We start from the raw sequence: 22550 nt of genomic DNA, 5'->3' as shown, positions 1-22550 counted from the left end.
TAAAAGTAATATTTTGATACATTTTATATTGCCAGAAACAAAATTAAAACTTCAGAGAGTCATTCAGCACTTTTCTCCTCCCACAAGAACAAAATAGGAGCAGAAAAAAAGCCATTCAGCCCTATCATCGTGGCTGATCTGATCTAGACTTCATTTGCTCTTCTTGCCAGTTCCTCAGAGTTCTTGGTTCTCTAATCTTTCAAAAAATTACCTGCTTTCTCTTTAAATGATCTGGCTTCTATGACCTTTCAGGTTAAATGCCAAAGATTTACTTTTCTTTGAGTGAAGAATTTCCTCCACACATCACGTTAAATTACAGCCCTAATCTGGTAGTTTAGTCCCTAATTTGAAGTCCTCAACTGGAGGAACCACCTAGATCTATCCAGCACCCTGAGGAACTGGGATGTTGAAATAAGATCACCATTCACTCTTCAAAATGCAGGTCTAAATTCTTTAGCTGCTTGTGAAAATCCTGCCTCTGTCACTCTCAAAATATGGCAGAAGGTTGTTCAACTGTTCAAGATTTCACAGTGGAGCTCAATCTTACCTTGGGCTGATGCCCTCTGCCACACTCTCCCATCCTGCAGAGTGTGCCAGGAGGCAATATGAAATGGAAACCTTGGCTCCCTCTCTCAATAGTCGGTGATTATAGATAGCACCACTCAATGTTTCGGTTCTGAACTCCTGGTCAAATAATTCATTGCGGATTAGGGCTTCAACGCAGGGCGTGCTCATGGTCTGCGTGGGAGGTGCTTTGCAGAAAGATAGATTTTATTCTTTTTAAAAATTGTTTTTAAAGTAAAGTGACTGTTGCAACATGGAATTTCTGTGTAATTTTATTTATTTAGAATCAAGTCACAAAATAAACTACTGTAAATTAAAGGTCAAATGCGTCTAGTCCCATGAATTTTTATGCTTTGTGTGTTATTGAGGACAACAAAAAAAATGCAAGTTTACATTTTGAGTAAATCATGGTCAGAGAGTTTTACAAAATTGAAACAGGCCCTTCAGCCCTACCTGATAAGGCTGGCCATTGCCTATCCAAATTTTAAACCCTTCGTATCCATGTTCCTGTCTAAATGTTTTTAAACCTTACAATTGTATCCACCTCTACCATTTCCTCCATTCCATATGCCGACCACCTGAGTGAAAGAAATTGCCCATTAGGACCCTTTTAAATCTTTCCCTCTTCCCTTAAATCTATGCCCTCCAGTTATTATAAACCTCTATAAGGTTCCCCTGCAGCTACCTGCACTGTGGGAGAAAAGTCCTATCTTGTCCAGCCTCCACTTATAATTCAAGCCTGTCAATCCTGTTTTTTTCCTGCAACCTTTCCAGCCTAATGATATCATGGCCAGCACTGCTCACAATACGCCAAGAATGGTTTCACCAACATCTTGTATAGTTGTAACATGGTGTCCCTGCTTCTGCACTCAGTTCCCTGAGCGATGAAAGCAATCATGCCAAGCACCGCCTTCCAGTGTTCCTGGGACGCTATTTTCATGGTGCCTCTACCCCTTGATCTCTCTCTCTTCTGGAACACCCTTCAGGGCCCTACCCTCCAGTCTAACTTGCTGAGTATTACCAACATATTGTGTTTTTATTGTATGTTTCCACTATTTCCATTTTGTTTTTTTAATTTTGTTTTTCTAGTCTGCTTACACTCTGGAATACATTTGAGGGTTCTGGCTAATAACCAATCATTACTGACAAAATTGACATTTATAGTGTCATACAATGTGGAAACAGGCACTTCAGCCTAACTTTCCCATGCTGATCAAAATGCCCCTCCCACACTTGTCCCACTTGCCTGTGTTTGGCCCATGTCCCTCAAAACCCATCCTGTCCAATTTTTTCTAATACATTACTGTCATGATAACGAATATGTATGAGATATACCGGAAGTCACGTGGTATGAGAGAGAGTTAAGAACACAGGCAGGAGAACAAAGGAAACGGGAAAATAAAAAGACACTGAGAAGTTTACCTGATAAGACTTGTGTTTAATGCTTTATTAACTTCACATTTCGGGCCACAAATGTGACATTGGCGACGAGGATGAAAGAAGCTTGAAGAAAATTAAAGACTAAACAAGATTATAGAGGATTACAGACAACTTCAAGGTGATAAGAATTTTCTCTGTGACTCAGTACTTTTGGGGCTGGAATATTTCCTCATGGCTGAGGCAGACAGTGACTTTCTAACACATAGTGGAGTTGCTCATTTTGACCCAACGGGTGATGCAAGCACTGTAAGTGTGAAGTGGAAAGCATGGCTGGAAGAATTTGAATCCTACGCCGACAGTCGTGGCCTATTTCTAGATACCGGTACAGTTGAACAAATAGCGCAGAGAAGGGCGTTACTTCTTTTCACTGCTGGACCTGCAGTTCGGGAAACATTTAAGACACTTTTGAATACTGGAAGAAAGGATGAGTACCAGAAAGCGGTAGATGCATTAAATGCACACTATGTAGTGACACCGAATGCTACATTTCAACGCCATTTGTTTCGGAGAACGAGACAAGAAGATGGCCAGACAATTGCTCAGTACGTGACGAGACTACGCCAGCTAGCTGTTGGATGCAATTACATGCCAGCTGATTTGGACAACCAATTATTGGATCAAGTCGTACAGCACTGTAGATCAGATAAACTCAGAAGACGTCTACTGGAAAGAGGGAGTGAGTTGGAACTCACCGATGCTTTAACCATTGCTGCTGCATTAGAGGCTGTTGAAGGGCAATTTCATACCATGTCCCTGAAAGACAACTCAAGCCAGCAAATTAAGAGGCTCTCACATCGCCATAATCAGCCAAGATATACGTCGACACAGGACGTGGAGTGTTATCGATGTGGAAACCGAGGTCACTTTGGAAAAGACCCATATTGCCCGGCCAAAGGCAAAGTTTGCAGAAAGTGTGGAGGTAAGGACCACTTTGCAAAGAAGTGCAAAAGCAAGTCCAATGCAGACCAGAAGAGGAAGAGTACAACTTCCAAAGGCAAAGCCTGGGGGAAAGGAAAGTATCCTGGAAAGAAAGATACCATTCGCCAGATAGAAGGTGACGATGATGATACCCAGGAGGAACAGAGTTGTTACCAATTTACGTTGAATGAAGTACGTCATGAGAAGGTCCCAGTGATCATTGGTGGAGTGACAGTGCAGGTCATTGTAGACTCAGGCAGTGACAGTAATGTGATTGATCGACATTTATGGGAGAAGTTGAAAAGGAAAAAGATCATCTGTACCTCAAAGAAGTGTTCCAAGAAACTATATCCATACACAGCAACCAAGCCATTGCAGACCATTGGATGTTTTACTGCAACTGTTGAAGCTGGAGATAAGTGCACCGAAGCAGAGTTTATGGTCATAGAAGAGAGGGGAGAACCATTGCTGAGTAGAAGCACAGCGCAAGACCTGGCAATACTTCATATTGGAGCTTGTGTCAATTCAATTCAGTCATATGAGGATATGAAGCAAGAATTCCCCGCAGTCTTCCAAGGAGTAGGAAAGCTGAAAGGTCGACAATTGAAGCTAGCGGTAGATGAAACGGTCAAACCCAAGGCACAACCAATGCGCCAAACTCCGTTTGGACTTCGTGGGAAAGTCGAAGACAAAATCAGTCCATTGAAAAACGATTGAGGATTGCACATGCAGAAGGACAAAATTGGCGAGAAGCATTGCTATCTTATGTGGCTGTCTATTGAGCAACGCCTCATGCAACCACTGGAAAAAGTCCTGCAGAAGCATTTTTTGGGAGAAAAATCCGCACAAAAATGCCAGAAATAAAGGAAATCCGAGACGACCAGGAGATGAGGGACCACGATGCTGAAAAGAAAGGTGCAGCAAAGCTGTACACAGATTCGAAACGTAGAGCCAAGTACTCAGACATCATGCCAGGAGATAATGTTCTAGTGAGGCATGAAACTGGTGGTAAGCTAGACACACCTTATTACCATCAACCATATACTGTCGTATCCAGAAGTGGCAGTATGGTGACAGTCAAGTCTCCGACTGGAGTCCTGTATAAGAGAAATGTATCAGGTGTAAAAAGGTACCAGTCCAGAGATACATCGAACGAAGAGGTTGAAAGGCCAATACAAGATGCTGAAACTGAGAGACCTGATGATGTTCCAGAGGCAGTTACCAGCACTCCTGATGAAGTGACTAGAGCGCCAGAAACACCCGAAGCCGTGGCGAGCAGTATTTCCGACGCTGAGAGTGAACAACCGAGAAGCGACGACAATATCGCAGGCAGGCCGAAACGAAACCGGAAACCGCCCAAACGATACGAAGACATTGTGCCATAGTTTTAATAAGAACTTTGGGACAGTATTTTAATCTTATATCATAAAGTGCATGTATGAGTGCTGTAGGAAGTAAACTTTATGTAGTTGAGTTATAGTATTACCATTAGTTACGATATTTGAAAGTTTCCGAGGGATATTGATAAGTGAAGGTAAAGTTTATTTCTGATTAAAGGAGGGATGTCATGATAATGAATATGTATGAGATATACCGGAAGTCACGTGGTATGAGAGAGAGTTAAGAACACAGGCAGGAGAACAAAGGAAACGGGAAAATAAAAAGACACTGAGAAGTTTACCTGATAAGACTTGTGTTTAATGTTTTATTAACTTCACATTTCGGGCCACAAATGTGACAATTACAATAGTTTAGTTCATCAAAAAAATTTGGATGCAATTGTTTGAAACATACTAAGTAATATTTGTTGTGCAGAAAGATGAGATGGCTGATCGTCTCCTAGAGTCAACTCCAAATGTTCAGTTAGATCCAGGCTGGTGTGTAATTTGGGACAAGAATTGAAGCCAAACAAAAATCTTCAAAGTTCAAGTTTTGTCATCTCCTTCAGCCTTAACAGGGTACAAAAACTATTCTATTTCTTTTTCAAGGAACAAACTTCAAGCTCCATGGTTGATTATGTTAACTGAGCAAAATAATCAGTTGTATTTATATAACCATTTATTACCCTTGTTGAATTTTTCCTGAAGTTTATGTTCCATCATGATCTAGTGGTAGATAAAAACATGACAGGTTTTTTGAGGCCATTTGGCAAGGGAGGCAAGGTTGATTGTGGTGGGAACAGGACCTGAGATTGTGCACAGGGCCTGATATTATGCTGTGTTATCTTCAAGGGAAGTCGATTGTCAATGGTTGTATTGCATTTAAACTAATAACTTTATCATGCAGCTGATTGTATGTGCTTCTCCTTCAGGCACTAGAACAGAATTTAGCTAGCCGCCAAAGCAGTATCAATGCCATTGAAGAGAAGGCCAAGAGATTCATCGCCACAGCAGATCCATCAACTGCCTCTGCTTTGCAAGCCAAGGTGGACGAACTTGCCAAACGCCTGTCTTCAGCCAATGCCCGGCACAAAGAAAGAGCAGCCAGGCTGGAAAAAGTCAGAGACAAAGTTGAGCTGTTCGAAAAGACTTTCCAAAGAACTGAGCAGTTTCTAACTAAGAAATCTCAGTCTCTCTCTGAAATTGATGGGCCAGGAAAAGACATCAACGAACTCTCACAGCACATGCAGGTAGGCCAGTGCACTCATTCAGCTTGACTAGTGATTATGCACACACATGCAACTTGACGAACGAAACAAGAAAGTTTACAGAGGCTGGGTCAAGTGCAATACACAAAAGTTCTGGAAAAACTCAACAGATCAGGCAGCATCTATAGGTCGTAAAAGAGTGTTCATTTGCTCTTATGCAGGTAGATAATTGTGCATTTGTACACATCTAGGTTTACAACCCTTCATTTGCACAATGCAAATAGTTTGGCTTTCATTTGAATTAAATGAGGAATTCAATTGCAATCAACTTTCAACCTTTGTGAAGCAATTAATTTCGGGTATGGGGCACACTTAGTTCACTAACTTTCTTTTTGAGGGCTGCTGATCCAGGAAGATCTTTCTTTAGAAGTCTTTTTTTTTCATCTTACAGAATTCTTTCAACCTTTTTATCCGAAATAGGTTTATTTCAAATGATCACCTGGGGCTTTCCATGTCTGGGAATGGAAGTTAACTAATGAAACGTCAAATGCTTAGATTTATTATATAATGTTTTATTATATAATGTTTTATTATATAATGTAAAAACCACTTGGTCAAATTCTAACCAGATGAACCTAATTTATTTGTCTAGACGATTGGTTCTCACCTATGCCAAAGGTGCTCTGAGGTTAGTAAGTGATTACATAAGGTGGTTTGTGTCTGAGTGGGGGAAAAAAGGTTGAGTCCACTGGTCTAGACTATTGCTTCTTTGTCTCATGATTGAAAAGCCAAACAAGTCACCTTGTCCAAGATAAACAAACAACGCTAGATACACAAGAGACCGCAGATGCTGGAGGCTGGAACTACAAAACCTCTTCTGGGGTAACTCAGCGGATGGAACAGCATCAGTGGGAGAAAAAATGTTTTGGGATGGAGCCCTTCGTCAGAGACTAATTTTAAATTAAAATCATTAAATGTTGCATTTATTTACAACACAGTAGAAGCTGATTTCGGCTATTAAACTCGTGCTGCCCAAATTCACCCAATCATCCCACCAACCTCGTATGTTCATGGAGGGTGGGAGGATACTGGAACCCCACAGAGTCATAGTACAAACTCCTTGAAGATAGTGTTGGAATCGAATCGAGGTCCCTGACGCTGTGGTGCGAAAATTGTTCATGCTGCACAACTAAAAAAGGCTAAAATATTCTACTGATACTACTCAACGCAAATGAAGGCTGGTATTTTGCATATGGTGAGCAGTGTACTGGGGAAAGATTGTTTAAACATGTGGTTGGTGTGCTATGTTTTGGCAGAACCTAATCCAAATTCATGAAGGGCTGAAGCATGAAATTTTGGTTATGTATCTTTATCTTTGCAATATAAAGTGCACTGTTTAACCTGCTGAATTTCTCCAGCATTGTGTTTTTACTTCAATCTACAGACTGTCTGATATCTGCAGACTTTCATGTTTTACTGTAATCCAACATGTTCCTTCAGGTCAGCACCTTTGGAGGTTTGCTGCAAATTGCTTCTCCATGCCCCATACCAGTTTGATGATTCCTAACAAGCTATCTCTGTATCGTTTTAAGTTGGACCCACATTGAAGCTTAAAAAAAGAGCAGCTCAACAGTTTTTTAAAATTTTTTATTTTTCACACCATAAACCACACTGACCAAGATACATACATTTTCCTTTTGAAATATATACAGTGTCATTTTCTCCCCCCCCTCCCATCCCACCCTCCCTACCTCCCCCCCCATTCATTTAAAGTACAAAATCTAAGATACATTAAACCAGTCAAACAATGTTGTCATTCAATAAAAATAAACAAGAAATTCCACTGAGTCAATTCTTTTCATTTCCTTCTCCTTTCGTTAATTTAGGTGGTAGATGTCCCCGGTAGGTTTTCTCTATTGTGTTTCATGTATGGCTCCCATATTTGTTCAAATATTTCAATATTATTTCTTAAATTATATGTTATTTTTTCTAATGGAATACATTTATTCATTTCTACACACCATTGTTGTATTCTCAAATTATCTTCCAATTTCCAGGTTGACATAATACATTTTTTTGCTACGGCTAGAGCTATCTTAACAAATCTTTTTTGTGCACCATCCAAATCAAGTCCAAATTCTTTATTTTTTATGTTACTTAGGAGGAAGATCTCTGGGTTTTTTGGTATTGTTTTCTGTAATTTTATTTAATATCTGGTTTAGATCTTCCCAAAATTTTTCTACTTTCTCACATGTCCAGATTGCATGAATTGTTGTTCCCATTTCTTTTTTACAACGAAAACATCTGTCAGATACTGTTGGGTCCCATTTATTTAACTTTTGAGGTGTAATGTATAGCCTTTGTATCCAGTTATATTGTATCATACGTAACCTCGTATTTATTGTATTTCTCATTGTTCCAGAGCATAACTTCTCCCATGTTTCCTTCTTTATCATTATATTTAAATCTTGTTCCCATTTTTGTTTAGTTTTACCATTTGTTTCCTCATTCTCCTTTTCTTGCAGTTTAATATACATATTTGTTATAAATCTTTTGATTATCATTGTATCTGTAATCACATATTCAAAGTTACTTCCCTCTGGTAACCTCAGACTTCTTCCTAATTTGTCCTTCAAGTAGGATCTCAGTTGGTAATATGCCAACACTGTATCTTGAGTTATATTATATTTATCCTTCATTTGTTCAAAGGATAATAATTTATTTCCTGAAAAGCAATTTTCTATTCTTTTGATCCTTTTTTTCTCCCATTCTCTAAAGGAAAGGTTATCTATTGTAAAAGGGAGTAACTGATTTTGCGTCAGTATTAGTTTTGGTAATTGGTAATTTGTTTTATTCCTTTCTACATGAATCTTCTTCCAAATATTGAGCAGATGATGTAATACTGGAGAACTCCTACGTTGTACCAATTTTTCATTCCATTTATATAATATGTGTTCAGGTATCTTTTCCCCTATTTTATCTAGTTCTAATCTAGTCCAATCTGGCTTTTCCCTTGTTTGATAAAAATCTGATAGGTATCTTAATTGTGTGGCTCTATAATAATTTTTAAAGTTTGGCAGTTGTAAGCCTCCTTGTTTATACCATTCTGTTAATTTATCTAGTGCTATCCTCGGTTTCCCCCCTTTCCATAAAAATTTCCTTAATATTTTCTTTAACTCCTTGAAGAATTTCTCTGTCAAATGTATTGGCAATGCCTGAAATAGGTATAGTATCCTTGGGAAAATGTTCATTTTAATACAGTTTATCCTTGCTATTAGTGTTAGTGGTAAATCTTTCCAATGCTCTAAATTGTCCTGTAATTTTTTCATTAGTGGATAATAATTGAGTTTATATAGATGGCCGAGATTTTTATTTATTTGTATACCTAGGTATCTTATTGCTTGCATTTGCCATCTAAATGGTGATTCCTTCTTAAATTTTGAGAAATCCGCATTATTCATTGGCATTGCTTCACTTTTATTTACCTTAATCTTGTAACCCGACATTTCTCCATATTCCTTCAATTTCTTATATAATTCTTTTATTGATAGTTCTGGTTGTGTTAAGTATACTATAACATCATCTGCAAATAAACTAATTTTATATTCCTTGTCTTTTATTTTTATCCCTTTTATATTATTTTCTGTTCTTATCAATTCTGCTAGTGGTTCTATAGCTAACGCGAACAATAAGGGTGATAGTGGGCATCCCTGCCGTGTTGATCTGCTTAAATTAAATTACTTTGATATATATCCATTTACTGTCACTTTCGCCAATGGCCCCTTATATAATGCTTTAATCCAATTAATATACTTCTCTGGTAAACTGAATTTTTGCAAAACTTTGAATAAATAATTCCATCCTCTCTGTCAAAGGCCTTCTCTGCTTCTAAAGCAACTGCTACTGTTGGTGCTTTACTCCCTTCTATTGCATGAATTAAGTTAATAAATTTACAAATATTGTCTGTTGTTCGTCTTTTTTTAATAAATCCAGTTTGGTCTAGATTTACCATTTTAGGTACATAATCTGCTAATCTGTTTGCTAATAGTTTAGCTATTATCTTATAATCTGTGTTAAGTAATGATATTGGTCTATATGACGCTGGTGCGAGTGGATCTTTCCCTTGCTTTTGTATTACTGTAATTATTGCTGTTTTACATGAATCTGGTAAGCTTTGTGTTTTGTCAGTCTGGTTGATTACTTCAAGGAGGGGAGGAATTAATAAATCTTTAAATGTTTTATAGAATTTAATTGGGAATCCATCCTCTCCTGGTGTTTTATTATTTGGTAGTTTTTTTAATTATCTCTTGTATTTCTACTATTTCAAATAGTTCTGTTAATTTATTTTGTTCCTCTATTTGTAACTTTGGTAGTTTATTTTTAGTTAAAAATTCATCTATTTTGCCTTCTTTCCCTTCGTTTTCAGTTTGGTATGATTGTTCATAGAATTCTCTACAGTTTTCATTAATCTCCGTTGGATTATATGTGATTTGTTTGTCTTTTTTCCTTGATGCCAATACCATTTTCTTAGCTTGTTCTGTCTTAAGCTGCCATGCTAGAATTTTGTGCGTTTTTTTGCCTAGTTCATAATATTTCTGTTTTGTCTTCATTATGTTCTTCTCCAACTTATATGTTTGTAGTGTTTCATATTTAATTTTTTTTATCTGCCAATTCTCTTCTTTTAGTTGTATCTTCCTTCATTGCTAATTCTTTTTCTATATTTACTATTTCCCTTTCCAACTGCTCTGTTTCCTGATTATAGTCCTTCTTCATCTTGGTTACATAACTTATTATTTGCCCTCTGATGTACGCTTTCATTGCATCCCATAGTATAAACTTATCTTTCACTGATTCCGTATTTATTTCAAAGTACATTTTAATTTGTCTTTCAATGAATTCTCTAAAATCCTGCCTTTTAAGTAGCATGGAGTTTAATCTCCATCTATACATTCTTGGAGGGATGTCCTCTAACTCTATTGTCAATATCAAGGGTGAATGGTCTGATAATATTCTAGTTTTATATTCTGTTTTTCTTATTCTATCTTGCATACGAGCTGATAACAGAAATAGGTCTATTCTTGAGTATGTTTTATGTTTACCCAAATAATATAAATATTCCTTTTCCATTGGGTGTTGTTTCCTCCATATATCCAAAAGTTGCATTTCTTGCATCGATTTAATTATAAATTTGGTTACTTTGTTCTCTCTGTTAATTTTTTTCCAAGTTTTATCCATATTTGAATCCAAATTAAGGTTGAAATCCCCTCCTATTAATATGTTCCCTTGCGTATCTGCTATCTTCAAAAAAATATCTTGCATAAACTTTTGATCTTCTTCGTTAGGTGAATATACATTGAGTAGATTCCAAAACTCCGAATATATCTGACATTTTATCATTACATATCTCCCTGCTGGATCTATTATTTCCTCTTCTATTTTAATTGGTACATTTTTACTGATTAATATAGCTACTCCTCTTGCTTTTGAATTATACGACGCTGCTGTTACATGTCCTACCCAATCTCTCTTTAATTTCTTGTGCTCCAATTCAGTTAAATGTGTTTCTTACACAAATGCTATATCAATTTTTTCTTTTTTCAGTAAATTTAGCAGTTTCTTCCTTTTGATTTAGTTATGTATTCCATTAATATTTAAAGTAATATAGTTCAACATAGCCATTTCATACTTTGTTTATCTTACCTTTCCGTTTCTCCATCATCACCTATCCTTCTTATCCATTTCTGCTTTCTTGTTTTGAACACTTTATAAGACAACATTTCTAAAACATCAAACATTTTCCTTATTCTCCTATTTAAAACTTCTTTAACCCCATTCTCCCCTCCCCCTCCTGAGTTGCCCTTTATCCCTTGTCGCGCAACCACATCTCCCCTCTCCATTTGGATTTGCGAATTCACTCGCAAGCGTCAACTGATTTTGCAGTGACCGTAACTCCTCCCCACCCAGCCCCCCCGGAAAAGATTTCAATTTTCATATATAACAAAGGTCACTCTTTAAATTCCCTACTTATTCCCTCTATTCCCTTTCATTCCCTTATTAATTCTTATCTATACTCTATATATTTTCCTCTAAATACGGATAAACTCATGTATACACACCTATATATATATATATATATATATATATACCTATATATATATACCTATATATATATATATATAGGTATATATATAGGTGTATATATATATATATATATATATATATACCCATACACACACATACATATAGTTCGTGGTCATTTTTACTCTCATTACATGTCTTCATCTCTCTGCTTGTTTTGTAGTTGTTCTGCAAATTTTCGTGCTTCCTCTGGATCCGAGAATAGTCTGTTTTGTTGCCCTGGAATAACTATTTTAAGTACCGCTGGGTACTTTAACATAAATTTATATCCTTTTTTCCATAAGATCGTTTTTGCTGTATTGAACTCCTTCCTCTTCTTCAGGAGTTCAAAACTTACGTCTGGATAGAAAAAAATTTTTTGACCTTTGTATTCCACTGGCTTTTTGTCTTCTCTTATTTTCTTCATTGCTTTCTCCAATATATTTTCTCTTGTTGTATATCTTAAAAATTTTACTAAAATGGATCTTGTTTTTTGCTGCGGTTGTGGTTTCGGGGCTAATGTTCTATGTGCCCTCTCTATTTCCATTTCTTCCTGTAATTCTGGTCTTCCTAGGACCCTGGGAATCCAATCTTTTATAAATTCTCTCATATTCTTGCCTTCTTCATCTTCCTTAAGGCCCACTATCTTTATATTATTTCTTCTATTATAGTTTTCCATTATATCTATCTTCTGAGCTAACAGCTCATGTGCCTCTTTAACTTTTTTTATTAGATTCTTGTAATTTCTCTTTTAAGTCCTCTACTTCAATTTCTACGATTATTTCTCGTTCTTCCACATTATCCACTCTTTTTCCTATCTCAGATATGACCATTTCTATTTTATTCATTTTTTCTTCTGCACTCTTAATTCTTCTTTTTATCTCATTAAATTCTTGTAATTGCCATTCTTTCACTGATTCCATATATTCTTTAAAAAAAGATACATCCATTGTCCTGCCTTTCTCTTCTTCCATTTCTCTATGTTCTTCTTCTTCTTCTTCCTCTGGGTTGACCATCTGTTGTTTCCTTGTTTTCTTTTTACCCTCTTCTTTCTTGTTGTCGTTATTTTCCATGTTCTGCTCCTGTTGCTGTGTTGCAGCTGTCACTCTCAGCTGTGGAGATCGACTCTGCAGCTGTTTCCCCGTCCCGTCAGTGTGTTTTTTTTCATGCGCGTCGCGCATGCGCGGTTGCACACTTTTACTCGGCTCGGGACTTTCACTGACCTGAGGGAGCGGGCTTCTCTCTCCGCGGACAGGTAAGGCCTTCACCTTCTTCTTCCGACTTTCTTTCATCTTCTCTTCCCGTTGTTTTTGACTTTTCTCTCTTCGCTGCCATTTTCTTCTCACCTTTATTTTTACTTTGTTTTAATTTTTACTCTTGTACCTTTGTGTTTTGTGCGTTTTTTTTCAACTTTTCTGGAGAGGGCTGGAATTCCCTGACAGGCCACTACTCCATCACGTGACTCCCCCGGGAATCAGCTCAACAGTTAATGCAGAATAAAAGGCTGAAATATGAATATTCTCTTTGGAGGAAAGGAAATAATTTTTGCTGGTCAGAGAATGGGTCGATTGGGATACCAAACCTCGCATTATAGCAGATTGGGATGCTGAATTAACCAGGTTTATAATGTAGGCAGCAGTGATGATTCCCACTGCCATTTCCAGTTCAATCCTTATGTTCTAGCTGAGCCTTGGAAAATTTAGTTGGAGGGGAGCACAGAATAAGGAAAAGAATCCTGAAGAATGTTGGTGTGACTCTTAATTTATTTGTCCTCTGATTTATTTTAGTAGAGTTCACATGTTTAGACATATTTCCATTCGGGTGCTCATGGTGAGACTTCATCTAGCAGTGGTTCTCAACTTTTTTCTTTCCACTCACATAACATTTCAAGTTAAGTCATCCCTATGCCATTGGTGCTCTGTGATTAGTAAAGGGTTGCTTAAGGTGGTATGTGGGTGTAGAGCTCGTCGAAAGAACCAGAGACTTGTTGATCCAAACCAAGGCTTTTATTAGAAAAAGACAGGAGCTCTTCACAGGTGGTCGACCAATCTGGAATGATCCGACCTGGCTAGGGACACAACCCTTTAAGGCCCAGACAGTAGGTGTGGCTTAGCTCTCAGCCAATCGCTGTAAGCACAGTCTAGATACTGTAACTATGTACATTGGTGATAGATCTGTACTATCACAGTGGGTGCAAAGAAAAAGTTTGAAAACCTCTGTTTTAATCATACCTTTTTGGCATTATATTCATGGTTTCATAACTCCAAAGGAAATGGGCCAATGACAATTTTTCTCAAGTGAAATATTTCAGTAACAATTGAGTTGGAGCAGTGATTCTCAACCTTCCCTTTCCACTCACATACCACCTTAAGCAATCCCTTACCAATCACAGAACTCTGTTGGCATAGGGATTACTTAAAGTGGGATGTGAGTGGAAAGAAAAAGGTTGAGAACCACTGATTCTAATCCAACGCTTGTACAGTGTTTGGAGGGATTTAATTGGTGGGTTTTCCTTGGACTTTGAATTGTTGTGGAATAAGCTGGAAATTCCCTCTGTGTGAGGTGATTCTCTATTTGTTGGTTTGTGGATTTGCTTGTTGGACTTGAATGTTGGGGACATACATCAGGAAAGCTATTTCTTGGAGTGCAATCACTTGCCTCCCATTCTAAAATACATCTCTCCCCACACACAATTTTTCCATCACAATATCTTGTTTCATGTAGTCCATCCCTGAATTAATCTCCTGTTTAACCATTACTCATACAAACAACCTGTTCATTGATTTCCTTGCTTTTCTCTCAACCTGTTTTTCTTGGTTGCCAAGTATGGTGGGAAGGATCTCCAGAGGTTTTGGCGCCTGACCTGCTTCTACTGCACCATGCACCAAATCAAAAGACCTCAATCCCATCTTGATTTGGATGCAGTGATTCTACTGCAGATTAACCGTTCATTGCTGGAGTTAGCCGAGACAACTTTGAAGACTTCAGCCCTGTCCTCGGTGTGAAATGGATGTTTTAAATAGATTTGTGCTTCTACACTGCGGACAACTTCCAGGATATCTCTGCTGAAGCCCAATGGTAGATGTCCTTGGCACAATGTAGTGGCATGAGGCCATCTGTTTTGTTTAAATCAGATCACTCAATTAGAAAATATATTGAAGTGGCAAGTGAAGAGAAACTAACTGATTTAAACAGTCTGTTACTTTCTGGCTTGTAATCAGTGGGGATTATTTACTGTTTGCTCAGCCAAGCTCACTCCAAGTTTTGGCTTCAAGCAGAGGAATTTTTCCTTTTGGTTAAGTTTTGTGGTGCATTTGTTGAATGATAGAATCCTGCAGCACAGAATGAGGCACTCAGTTCACCTAGCAGCAATTCTTCCCTCTCCCCCCTCCCCTCCCTCTTCCCCCTCTCCCTCCCCTCTCCCCTCTCCCCCTCCCTCTCCCCCCTCTCTCCCCACTCTCTCTCCCCTCTCCCCCCTCTCTCCCCCACTTCCCCCCTCTCTCCCCCTCTCCTCTCCCCCTTCTCTCCCCCTTCTCTCCTCCCTCTCTCCTCCCCCTCCTCTCCCCTTCCCTCCCCCTTCTTCCCCTCCCCTCTCCTCCACACCCCCTGCCCTACGCCCCTTCTCCCCCTCCCCTCTTCTTCCCCCATACTCTTCTCTATCCTTCTTCCCTATTTTTCCACCACCCTTATCTCCTACTCTCTTTCTGACTTAAAATTCAAATTTCTCTGATTTCATGTGATCATGTTTTTTTGTTGCACACCTCTGTTAACTCTCTCTAATCCCTCTCTGTTCCTAGGAAAACAGTTTGCGGGAAATATTTGTAGTTTGTCTCATTAGTGAGTCCACCCGGGTTGGAAACTGTCGGTTACATAGAGTTGCATTAGCATTTGAAACTACAGTATATTGCAGTGATTTTTCTAAATTTTCCTATTTTAAAACATCTCAAAACACATTGTTGAGAAAAATAATTTTTTTATGTTCCATCTTGGTTCCATTTTGTTATGGGATGGAGAAAGAGTTACAAAATTCATAGCCATGAGATAGTTAACATTTCAGGCTGATCCAAAAAAAACTGAAAGCCCTTGAGATGCAAGGGAAGGTGACAAATTTATCTAAATTTGCCTCATTGGCAGGAAACAGAAGGTGATGGGGGTTGACAGGTATTTTTTTAAACAGGAAAATACATAAAGCATGTGCAGTTACATTCAGAAGTCAAATACACAAGATCATTCAGAAAATTAAAACCAAGTATTTTTTCCAACTAACCTAGCAGTTGATACAGTTCCATCAGAGGGCAAACATTTCCCATTCGCCTGTATCAGGGAACTGGATACATTTCCTTCCTGTCAGCTCTCAATAACTGCTTTACATTATAGGACTCCCAAGATCATGTCTATGTGCCTCTAGCAAAAATAGAACCTGGTTGGATGGTCAAGGCAGTGACTGTATAAGATGTACCACTTTAAACTTGCATTTAATGCTGTGAAGAGACCAGTTCCGCCAGTTCTGTTCCCTGCTGTTATGCAGTGATGGACGTATCCTGCCAGTAGTGTACCCTAGTATTATATAGTGATAGACCTATCCTTACCAGCATTATTCCCCTGCTGTTATTAGAGTACAATCAATACTGTATTTGTCTCGAACTCGGATCTGGACTCGGATTTCTGCCATGGTTCCAGGTCCAGCATGGTCCCTGGGTTCCAGGCACCTTGTCATTGGAAAGTCAAATATGGTGGGGCAGGAAGTTGCCCACTTGTCATGCTCACCTATGTCCTCCAGAGGGCTCCAAGGTATTAAGGGCATCCAACTATGTGTCAATCAGCAGCCATTTCTTTTTGGAATTGGGGCTGAACTGAGATGTCACGCCACAATTTTCCCATATTTTTATGCTATCCTTTTCTCTCTCCCCCTATATTGGCAATGTGCCAGAGGCCCCCATTGTGGACATTTCCGAAACAACCAGTATTTGACCAAGCTGTTGAGTCTTCTGATATTATAATATTTTGGTTTCCACTTTGCCAGATTAAGCACTTGGTTATTTTCTAAACAGTGGAAATGTTTCATAAAGGCAAATTATTCTTGTGATTTCACCCCCCCCCCCCAAAAAAAAAACAATCCAGAGTGCTTATACACAGAAAATCCTTTATGAGACACATACTGGGGGACTGTGCGAATCATGTGGAACATTCTATTAAATTGCAATCTCATCTCAAAGTCTGCTGCTGTCGGAAAAAGCTCTTGAAAGTATGATTGCCATGAAAATCGACATAGAACCAGTTAATAATTGGACGTGGTAGTTGCTTAATGGATATTTCTTAATTGAAAACCAAGTTCTCGGTCAAAATAATGTAGTCAGCACTCTTTACTCTGATGTGCTGAAGCCAATGCCAGCATTTGATGTGCAGGAACGCCATCACTGCTTCTTATTATCATTATGTTTGCTCTAGGAAATGAAAGCTGAGCTACTGGATCAAAGTGGAGCTTTGAATGCACTAAATAAGTTGGCTGAGGAGCTTGGCGGATGCGCTACAGGTGAAGAACGGACACAGCTCCTCAACAAAGTTAACGGCCTGTCAAAGAAATTTCAAGGACTGGGAGAGGCTACCCAGAAAAAGTGAGTCCCCACCATTTCAGTGTCGTCATTAAATATATGTTCGTGTTGTTGGACAATAACCCAGCAAGTTGTCATATTTTCAGATTCATATATACATTTAAGTGCCTTTGATTAAGTAGTGAAAAAGCAGAAAGCTATGAGCATTACTTGGTCAGTTTGATGGAGAAAGTAGAGTTTATCAACATTCACAATGAGCTGATATAAAATAAAGAATTAGTTCAGCATTATCTGTACACCTTGCATAACATTTATAACATAATGATGTCTAATTGTCTCTCTCTCTCCCACATAACTCAGTGCTGTGATGCCAGATTCTCTACGTTTCTGTTTGTCTTCCTTTTACATTTGCTTTCTCTCTCTCTTCTTCACTCTTATTCTCTAATTGACGCACCTCTTACATGTTTTCATGTACTCTGATCCCTGCAGTCTCAACCTCTTGCACTCTTTTTTGCTCTACATACATCTTGCTTTTTCCTTGTCCCTCACTACCTTTACCCTAAAAAAATGCAGTTCTCTTGAAGGGTTGCACCACATTGTTGAGTATTTTATCCACTGGGCAAGAATTTTTTCACTTTGACCTGTCAAAACCTTCAGTGGGTTTTAACACTGCTGATGAGTAATGAAGCAAAGATTCTCTCGGCTGCATTGGTCTCATTAGGAAAAATTAAGCAAACTGGGTCATGCTTTCTTGAGTTTGGAAGAATGAGAAGTGAACTCATTGAAATACATAAAATACTTATGGAGTTTGAGAGGGGAATAATGTTTCCCCTCGTGGAGCTCTTTGGAATGAAAGAATGTAGCCTCAAAAGAAGCAATTGCCTATTAAGGATACAATGGGAAGAAGTTTCTTCACCCAGAGAATGGTCAATCTTCAGAATTCTTTGTCCAAGAGGGTCGTGGAGACACAGTCACAGGGTGCATTCAAGACAAGAGATTAAAGCACCCAGAGAAGTGGGTGACAGAGGAAAGTAAGGCTGTCCTTGTAAAGTAGATATCAAATAATGATGAGACAGTACAGGAATGAGAGCGAGAGTGTGCTGATTTGGGGTCGGGACAACCAGCTCTCCCTCCATGTCAGCAAAATTAAGGGATTGGTCACTGGCATTCAGGAAGTTGCATAGAGCACATACCCCTGTCCATATAAATGGTGGTGAGATGGAGATGTGGAGAGCATGATGTGTTTACTCGTAAATATCACCAAATATATATCCTGGTCCAATCACGAGCTCCATGGGCAAGAAATGCACCAACACCTCCACTTCCTCAGAAGCATAAGGAAATTTGGCATGTCCCCAGTGACCTTTACCAATTTTATTTGTGGTAAAATTGAGTGAGTACATTGTTCTTTGGCTAAACAAACCAGCCAGGAATCATTTAACACCCAGTAAAGCCAGTCAGGGTTTGATTAATTGATAAAATGGCTGCCCTGCCAGAGCTGCGATAATGGCAGCGCTGCCACTGGTGCAAAACCAGGAGAGCGAAGACACAGTACTGTTCCAAAGGGTTCAACTGCACGGTCCTCATACCTGCCACTCCGTACAGGCTTTAAATGACCTGTCAAAGGAGCCGATGCTGTTAGTAAAATCCTGCAACTGTAGAGGTCTGTGCCCAAGATGGTGGCGCCTGTGCTTGCCAGCAGCCAGGAGTGGTTGCAGACTGTGGGGAAAAGAGGACAGGCTGCGGGAGCACTGGAGGTGAATCCACGACACTCATTAACTCTGAAGGGACTCTCTTTTGTTTCTCTTTTTCACTGTAAGTGGCAGCAGGCGACACTAATAGTAGCTCTTTGTTTGTGACAGGCAGAAGGCAATTTTGCGTTACGTTACGTTCTATTATATGACAATAAAGGAGATCTTGAATCTTGAGTATAGTGCAAAACAACATTTGAATTCTACCTGACTAAATGTAGCTTGAAGCTGTTAAACCTGCAAGTTAACAGAACTGAAGCGATTTCTCTTTTTCTCCCCTCCATCCCTTCCCAAACGGACAGTGTTCTGCTTCCAGACTGTGTGGTTTTGGCCAACTCGCATCCTCCATAAATTCATGAGAAACTGTAAGGAGTTTCCTCACTTGCTTCTCCTCAAAGTTTGAAGTGATTAATTCAAGTCAATCTATCTGACTACTGCATTCCAATTTTAGTGCATCAGAAACACATCGTGCTGCAGGGATGGCTACCACTCCTGGAATCCAGTTAATGCATTAAAAGTCCTTTCCTCTCACCTGAAACTTTTCAGACCTGTATAGAATGAAACCTTTCCCAATATTTTCACAGCTGATCTTGAGAATCACTGATATTTTGTGGAACTGTCCCACTTCTCCAAGAATAATTTTATCTTTTAGAGTACTGTGAGCTCCTGTTTTAGTAAAATGGGATTATTGCTGTAAGTGATAGTATAGACAGGAGGAACTGAATGGTCACAGTTAACATTTCACACAAGCACCACACAAGTCACAGCCAGCGATAAATTCAATATTTTGAAAGAACTGAGAGAAGGCTTGTCACAGTCTGTTCCAGAATTCAATACATTTGCAAAGACCTTGTGATTTTGCAAGGGAGAACCATTTTGACTGCTGGAGAGAAAGCAGCATTTTGAAGCAGCTCTTGTGGCCAGTCATTTTTGTGGAATTCAGAGTAAAGCATGTTCTGTGAATGACTAGGCCTTTTTGGTGGATTGCCAGGAGGATCATTTTGATTGTGACAAACAGTGGAGGTCACTTGGAGAGACCGCTTCAATTTAAGTGTGTCTAGCAGGGAAGTTGATTGGAGAGACCGATGCCCGGGTCTTGGAAGGTTCGTGGAGGCCATGTAGTTCGAGACTCACCTACAAAAGGACCAGGACTACAATGACTATAGGTCGCATGGATTGCCATTTCTTCCAAGGAGATTTCATGAGTCTGTAGCAGCGACAACTCCAGACTTCCCATCAATTCAACATTAATTCTGAGCATCAAATTTCAAAGGCCTATGCTTCAAAATTAAATTTAGGAGACTGAACTTAAAGTAACTTTCTAGATTTTGCGCTGTGTTATATAGTGAGTGTGTGAACAGTTTCCAGAGATGGTGGAAGGCATCAGTAAGTAAAGTCTCTTCTGTTATTTGAATCTTGCAAGTGTAAGATATTTAATAGGCTTCCCAAATAACCCAGAGACATAACAGGCTGGACTGTAATGGTCTGGGTATATCACGCACGAACACGCGGATAGCTAGGGATAGATTTAGTGTTAAGGTTGGTTCATTGTCTATTGCTGCTCGTTACGCGTGGGTCATAACAAGAGGAACAAAGAAACATGAATGCCTTTTGACCTTCGAGCCTATCCTGACCCACAATAAGATAGATAGTGGCTAATCTGACACATAATTTTGCATTTTATCCTCATGGCCCTTAATACATTTGTTGAAGGGATGTACATCACTCTGCAAATTGACATTAATGGTTGATGTTAGTTGCTGTAAGTGAAAGAGATTTCCAGATCTATGCTTTTTGTGTTGAGGTATTTTCTGATGTCGCCGCTGAAAGGCTGGACTCCTGTTTATAGACCATGCCCCCAGACCTAGACTCTCAACTGGAAGTGGTGGTTTCCCTCCTTCCCTCCCAATCTTCTTATAACATCTGATCACCTTCAAAATCTAGGGCAGCCATTCTCAGTGGGGACCATATTTCCCCCCACCCCGTGGGCCACAGCACATTTAATGGAGTGGAGGGGCACGGACTGAAATCATAAATTTATTTTCATGTTTTTTATGTAGTCAGTAGGAAAGAAGTGCAGAAGAAAACAACTAAATGGCTGCTTCAGGGAGAAGGGGGCCCATAAACTTTGAGCATGCTCCTGGGGGAGGGTGGGGGGGGCAGGGGCATAACCAAAAAAAGGTTGATCCAGGGAATCATCCAGGTATCTTCTAAATCTACCAGCTGCTGGAGGAACTCAGTGGGTCAGACAGTATCCTGTGGGTAGAAATGGTCAGCCAACGATTCAGAGATCTTGATCGAGTCCCAACCCGAAACATCGACAGTCCATTTCTACCCACGGACGCTGCCCGACCTGCTGGGTTCCTTCAGCAGCTCATTGTTTGCTCAAGATTTTGTCATCTGGCATCTTTGTGTTTATCTACTGATCTACATAACATATCCGACCCTCCCTTGTCCTTACTAAGATGAGCTACCGGAGACTGCTGACAATCCAGCTACACATGGCCGCACTCGGAGGCCAAAGTGTCTGCAAAGCTATCCATCCCTGCAGTGTAACACCACCTTGATGATCAGAGTACTTGTCGAACCCTGGAAAACATTTTGGGAGCCACGTTTCAGCAAAGACAAACATTGAGGATGGCATTCACCATTGAGTCTTGCATGCCAATGCAACTTATGGCGATCTGACCAAAGAGATTGGTGGATGTATGAAATGCATTGCCAAGGGTGGTAAAATAGAAACATTTGAAAGATTCTTGGGTGTGGATGTGGACATAAAGAAAGTGGGTAATGGGCTGTGAGGCTGGGAAGGGTTAGACTGCTAGTGCAATAGGTTTATATAGTGTAGGTTGGCACAATATTGTGCTGTACTGTTCAATGTAGAATTTTTAAAAAAAGACTGGCAAAGATGAACTTCAAAGCTTGTGGTGCGTGGCAGCAACAATCCCTGCTCTCCTGTATGCTTCAGACATATGAATCACCAGAGAACTTAGGAGAGATATCATCAATGGAACCTCTGCAATGATTTCCAGATCCATTGATCGATCAGTGAACGATTGATCTGTCCCAGCTCAACACACCGAGCAAGCCATAAAACTTGCTTGTCTGTCTTTTGGTGTCTGGAGAGTGGAATGATTCCACCAGAACAGGAGGTGACAAAGGGACAGAGGAGTTTCCTAAGTCTCCTCGGAAAAATATAACATATCAACTGGAATCCTGGGCTCATGGCAGCCCAACGTGGAGAAGGAGCTTTTGAAATGGCATTGAGAACTTCCTCATCAGGGTCACAGGTAAAACCACGCCAGGAATGCATCACCTTTCACACAACTTACCACCCAACCCTTCCAACCCTCCCTACGCCCCATCTGCACCCCATCTGACTGACATCCATACCAGCCTCATTAGACACCAGAACCTGTGGAAGCCAGTCATCCGAGAACCTGACGGACAGTCTCAGAGAGACTGAAATATATTTGACCCCTCCCCCCCAAACTTTACTTCACTCAGCTTAAACTGGTGTCTTCTGGTGTTGGCCAATGAAACCCCAGAAAAAAGGTACTGGCTTAATTAGTTTTTGTGTATAATTTACCTCTAACACCTCCACTGCTTATATGCGGTCTA

At 39.6% G+C, this 22550-nt stretch overlaps 1 protein-coding gene across 18 annotated transcripts in view; it reads left to right on the top strand.

The window, feature by feature from the left end:
* Positions 1-22550, top strand: part of dst (dystonin) — a 570552-nt gene that overhangs the window by 357298 nt on the left and 190704 nt on the right. For all 18 annotated transcript variants that reach the window (XM_069886058.1, XM_069886062.1, XM_069886061.1 and 15 more), the window contains 2 exons: positions 5234-5551; positions 17075-17241. In XM_069886058.1, coding sequence (XP_069742159.1) covers positions 5234-5551; positions 17075-17241 — 485 coding nt within the window. The remainder of the gene's footprint in view (positions 1-5233; positions 5552-17074; positions 17242-22550) is intronic.

Source organism: Narcine bancroftii, chromosome 6 (assembly GCF_036971445.1).
Source record: "Narcine bancroftii isolate sNarBan1 chromosome 6, sNarBan1.hap1, whole genome shotgun sequence".
Taxonomy (NCBI): domain Eukaryota; kingdom Metazoa; phylum Chordata; class Chondrichthyes; order Torpediniformes; family Narcinidae; genus Narcine; species Narcine bancroftii.
This window is presented reverse-complemented; position numbering and strand designations above follow the sequence as displayed.